The sequence below is a fragment of the Arvicanthis niloticus genome, chromosome 7, assembly GCF_011762505.2.
Source record: "Arvicanthis niloticus isolate mArvNil1 chromosome 7, mArvNil1.pat.X, whole genome shotgun sequence".
Taxonomy (NCBI): Eukaryota; Metazoa; Chordata; class Mammalia; order Rodentia; family Muridae; genus Arvicanthis; species Arvicanthis niloticus.
In genome coordinates this window covers 63,099,446-63,105,199 of record NC_047664.1, presented here as the reverse complement: position 1 = coordinate 63,105,199, position 5,754 = coordinate 63,099,446, and the positions used below count along the sequence as shown (strand labels likewise).

At 39.7% G+C, this 5,754-nt stretch overlaps 1 protein-coding gene across 1 annotated transcript; it reads right to left on the bottom strand.

Moving 5' to 3' along the window:
• Positions 1–297: 297 nt before the first annotated feature.
• Positions 298–2,693, bottom strand: LOC143443108 (endogenous retrovirus group K member 10 Gag polyprotein-like). Its single transcript, XM_076938511.1, has one exon. The coding sequence runs from the start codon at positions 2,077–2,079 to the stop codon at positions 397–399; it is 1,683 nt and encodes a 560-aa protein (XP_076794626.1). The 5' UTR covers positions 2,080–2,693; the 3' UTR covers positions 298–396.
• Between the last annotated feature and the right edge of the window lie 3,061 nt (positions 2,694–5,754).

The window sequence follows — 5,754 nt, the reverse complement described above, 5'->3', positions numbered from 1 at the left end:
TAACAAACTTGGAAGGGAGTGGATGCAGAGGAACCAAAACAAGTTGAGCAATTCTCTTATCAGCAGGCACAGTTATCACGCCCTGGGGGGAAGCAGCCATGATCTTAATCTCTCCCTCATAATCACTATCTATAACACCTGGATAAATTTGCAATCCTTTTACAATACTACTGCTTCGGCCTATAAGTAATCCCCAAGTCCCTGGAGGCAAGGGCCCAAAAACTCCTGTAGGCAACGTCTGAACTCCCATTTCTGGTGTCAGTACAGCATGGGTAGTGGAACTAAGGTCTAATCCTGCACTTCCTGGGGTTGCTCTAATAAGTTCTGAAATAGATTTCCCTGACTTGGCAACAGCTTCATGGCCCCATAAGCTGTTGGCTGTGGATTCCTGGGGGCCTAGGGCTGGCCCCACCACTCGTTTCCCGACAAGGGACGGCCCTGATTATCTGTTTTAGCATTACATTTGTTAGCCCAATGACGACCCTTCTTGCACCGAGGACAAATTCCTGACATGCGACCTGGTTGATAGTCCACGCCCTTTCTCCTGGGACAGTCACCTTTAAAATGACCTGTATCTCCACATTTATAACATCTTCTATCTTTACAGTTCTGTGCAAGCATTGCATGTATAGTGGTCCCCTGAAAAGCAGCGGCCATGGCCAGACCCTGATTGTAAGAGGGCCCAATTTCAGCACAAAGACGAATGTATCCATGTAAATCTGTCTTTGCCTTGTAAGGCCTGATAGCCGCGCGGCAAGCTGCATTAGCGTTCTCATAGGCCAGCTGTGTAACAAAAGGAATTCCTGACTGAGGATCTCCAAAAATTCTACCAGCTGTCTTTTGCAGCCTGTCCACGAAGTCCTGGAATAATTCATCAGGACCCTGCTTGATGCTGGATAAACTCCCATTAACATCCCCTTTAGTAGGTAACTGATTCCAAGCACGGCGAGCAGCCATTGCAATCTGTGCGTACACACCTGGAGGCAGCTCGACCTGATTAGCATTCCCTTCATATTGACCTTCTCCTAAAAGCATGTTCAAGTCCCAAATAGGATTACCTGCCTGAGCATTCATCGCGGCAGTTTTCTTACTAGCCTCACGCCATTCTGAGCTCCAAAGCAAGTAATCTCCTCCTGACAAAGTAGCCTTACACAAAGTTTTCCAATCTTGGGGTGTTAAATTTGATTCTACCACAGTATCCAATAAAGCTTGTGTGAAGGGCGCCGTAGGCCCATATTGAGAAACCGAAGTTTTCAACTCTTTTATCACTTTAAACTCCAATGCCTGATATTGTCTAGTTCTTTGGTTCTGTTGATCAACTACTTCCAATACAGGAAACGCTAACACGTCAGATGTATCCTGCCCATCCCTGCGGGCCTGACTCACGGCTCTTTCTAATGGCGATTGACGTATCCCAGAATCATCGATCCTTTTTGCACCTGACTGACACTTTAACTCCTGTAGCTCGTTAGTCAATCTCTGCAGTTTAATTTCCATCTCTAATTTATATGCCTTCATGTCCATCTGGGCAGCTTCTGCTGCATCAAGGACCCTAGGTGGAGCAGAAGGTGCATAGGGAGGGGGCCATTCCTCGTGGCATTTGGAACCCCCTATTTTCAAATCAGCTCCTTTCTCTAGCTCTGATTTATTACCAGAGTTTCCGAATTCTTTTATCTGAGCTGGAGAAGGTGTACTAGGTCTACATTTCCCTGATGTAGGGTTGAGAGTGCCCCTTTTTGTACAAGGGCTTTCTGATGGGTGTTCTTGGAACTCTTCAAGCTGTGCCTGGGCAATAGCTAACACCTGCGAGGTCTCTTTATCTGTTTTATTATCAATAGCATCTTTTACCAGTTTCCAAAGACAGAGGGTGTTATAATCTGCCCTGGTGGTTTTCAAAACCTCTCCGACCGTCTCCCAGGTCTTTTTGTTCAACGTTCCTTCTCGAGGGAACCATGGGCAGCATGAATCTACCTCTGCCAAAAAATCTTCCAACACACTATCTGACAACCCAGCTCCTCCCGTCTGAAGCAGCTCTCGAAGGCTGCAGGCAAACGCCCTTTTAGAATTCTCCTGGCCCATAATTCGCTGTCACCCCCTAGGCAGAATAGGCGTCGGGTCAACACCTATCTGACCTAGACCTATCCCCCAAAACACACTTCCTGCAAACACGGCCTTCAAAATTTAACTAGCGCTAGCTTCAATACCGTTTGCTACTTCCTAAGTGTGTGGGATACCTTTTTAGTCCTGTTTACCGTGGAGCTCCACCTAAGACAGCTTTCCTCAGCTCGGTCCCCCGTTTTCAAGTCCCACGTTGTGCGCGCCACTCTGTAGCCGCCCGCGGCCACAAGTCAACTGGGTTCACCTGAAAGGGGGGCTGGGAATGAAAGGGGCTGGAGGGCGAGAAGAGATGAGGCCAAGACAAAGTTCTCTGATCAAGGCCCCAAGCTTTAATGTTTAGCTCTCAATTTAAAGGGGAAGACCCAACCCACAACCCCTCCTGGTTCCAGATGGGTGGGATAGTCCATAGTCCATTCCAGGTCACGGCCGGAGATGCCTCAAGGCAAGCCCAGGGGCAGTTCTGCTGTGTTCCGGGAAACCAAGGTGGGTAACTCCACCTAGATCCCGTCACTTGACCTTGTTGTGGTAACCAAGGTCTCTTCAGGCTTGCTCATGGGGGGAGAGTACAGCATTCCCCTTCCCTGGGGCATTGAGCCTCCACAGAACCAAGAGGCTCCCTTCTCATTGATGCCAAATAAGGCAATCCATTGTTCTATATCCAGCTGGAGCCATGGGGCTCCCCAGATATACTCTGTGGTTGGTGGTTTAGTCCCTGGGGAATTTGGAGGTCTGGTTGGTTGATTTTGTAGTTCTTCCTATGGGGTTGCAAACCCCTTTAGCTTTTTCAGTCCTTGCCATAACTCCTCCACTGGGGTCCTCCTGTTCAGTCCAATATTTGGCTGCTTGCATGCACATTTGTACTGGTCAGCCTCTCAGTAGAAGGATGCAAAAGATTACCACGTTAGCATGCCTGAATGAAGAGGACATCAAATATGACATAATATTTTGATCATTCATGATAAAAAGTTTTTCTAAATGTAATACTCATCTTTAATGTCATCACATTTTCCTCACCATGCAGAGATGCTCTTACCTGCTTACAATTTCATTTATTCAGTTTTATTTCAATATTTATGATGTAACTAGTAAATTAAAAGGAAATTATGTTTCTTTTGACTTGTGATAATATTTTAAACTTTGTATTTGCAGCTTTTATTCCTGTCTGATTGAGGAAATATTCTGGGTTGAAAATGATTTCAGAAAATCCTCGTTCCAGATAACCCAAGGATAGTGGCAACTTTTCATTATGGGATTTTACAGACTTAAGTCCATGGCTCTGAGTTGTGAGGTAAGGAATGATTTTTATCTTATATTAAGATAAGCTATGTGTCAATTCTGGCATATCAGGTCTAAACTCCCATTGCAAAAAATAAGGGAATTTTTTCCTAGACACTGAACATGATTTATTAAACACATATAAATAAACACACACACACACACACACACACACAGAGAGAGAGAGAGAGAGAGAGAGAGAGAGAGAGAGAGAGAGAGAGAGAACTTCACTCCTGAAGGAAGGATGACACATGGCTAATGGGTACCATAGGATCATGTACTACTGTCAAGATATCATCCTAATACTCAGCACTGCTTTCTCCAGCTTCTGCACTTACCACATTTTATAGATTTATACCCTCTGAATTTTCAATTTTGAAGGTGGGTGAGAGTAATTATAGGTAAAATAGACAAGTTTAGAAATTATTATTCTCATGTACTATCCTGATCCTTTAAAAGTCCAGTGAGAATTACCCAATAACATAGTCTTTCTAGTCTATTAAATATCCATTGCCATAATTTTAAAAAATAAACTTTTATGCTTGTTTGGTTGTTACATTATTTTATTACTTTCATTCTTTCTCTCAATGACCTGAAAAAATAAGGGTTAATCCGAAGTGTTCATTCTGGGGGAAAAACACTTTCACTTTAAAATGTTAAGAAACTGGTGCTCATTTGAGAAGATGAAAAGGATTACTATTAAATGCAATTAAATGTAGTAAGATGATGTAAATCAATTAGATGAAAGACATAATTTCTAAATTATTGGAGGTATAATGTCTGAAACATAACACACAAATAGTTTTCCAAGTAAGATTAAATCTTAATAATATTTCTTTATAAGCATTCTATATTTAAAATGATTTAGTGTCTGGTATTATCACAAAGATTGTCTCAAAGTTTCAGTAGAGTTTTACTTATCGTATATTCCAAACTTTTTGTGTAAATTGTTATGCATTTAATTATATTTTAAGAGACTTCATTTTGCAGGAGAAAATGTACAATTACAATAAATATTACAAGCAAATTTCTTACATGTTTTGAAAATATGGCATAATCTTTAAATGAGTTTTTGGAAACTGATATAATGATAACCTACTGAAATGGATTTTGCTCATGCATTTTGATGAATTCAATATCATAACTTTCATAGCTAAAAGCATAATACAAACAAAATAAACTCTTCAAAACCACACAGCTCAATAAAATACTGACATATATTATTTCTCTAACTCAAAATGAAATTTTTGCAACAGTGAGGTAGACATTTTAAATATGTTACATGTATATCATTTCTAAACTGCATTAAGTTTTTGATGTTTAAATATTCATTTTCCCTCTTCTTACTTTTTTATTTAATTATTTTAATTGAAATGAATTACATTTTCTCTCTTTGCTCCTCCTGATTCTCTTAGCTACTCTCACATGAACACCTCCTATACACCCCACTCCCAGGTTCATAGTCTTTTTTATTAATTATTAATTATTAAAGTATAAGTACACAGACAAACGTACACACACAAACGAGAGTGTGATTGTGTGTGTGTGTGTGTGTGTGTGAGAGAGAGAGAGAGAGAGAGAGAGAGAGAGAGAGAGAGAGAGAGAGAAATCCTTCTGAAGCAAATTGTATTTCAGAACGTAAACATACAGACACAATGTAGCTTGCTGAGTCCTCCCTACATCTTTGCTACACCAGCATGGATAATACTTTTTTCATAAATGGTGCTACTATACATCATCAAAGATTCCCCTCAAACAAAGACCATCACAGAAAACCTCAACTAGACACAGCACAAACATTAACAGCTCATGGAGAGCTCAACAAATGTATACCTATATATCACAAGATCATTAAGGAACATTGACGAAAAAAGAATGGAAAGATTGTTAGAGCCAGAATACCAGGAAGTCTGATGTGCACATTCATTACTAGAAGTAGATACATAAACAAGACTGGAACAAGGGCAACATCAGTGAACATGTTAATATTGAAGTGAGAAAATTTTGTGGTTTCACCTATAAGCAAAATACATTTTTGTCTTCATTGAATAAACTACAAACAAACTTTTAATTGCATATGGAATCAATTTTCTCTTTTTTTTCTAATAAACACTAAAATTGATCAAATTGTTTTATATTTTGTTATTAATTTCAAACTTTTGAAAGTACTAATATTTAAAAATATCTATATTATACACATTGAAGAAATTATATAATACTTATGGGTTCCAAATATTTAACCATTACTTGCTATAGTTTTTTATTTTCCAACATATCTGCTGTGTTATATATTTTGCTATGATACTAAATTCTGTAGACTAATTTATTTCTTGTTTCCAGATAGTAGATACAGCAGAAATA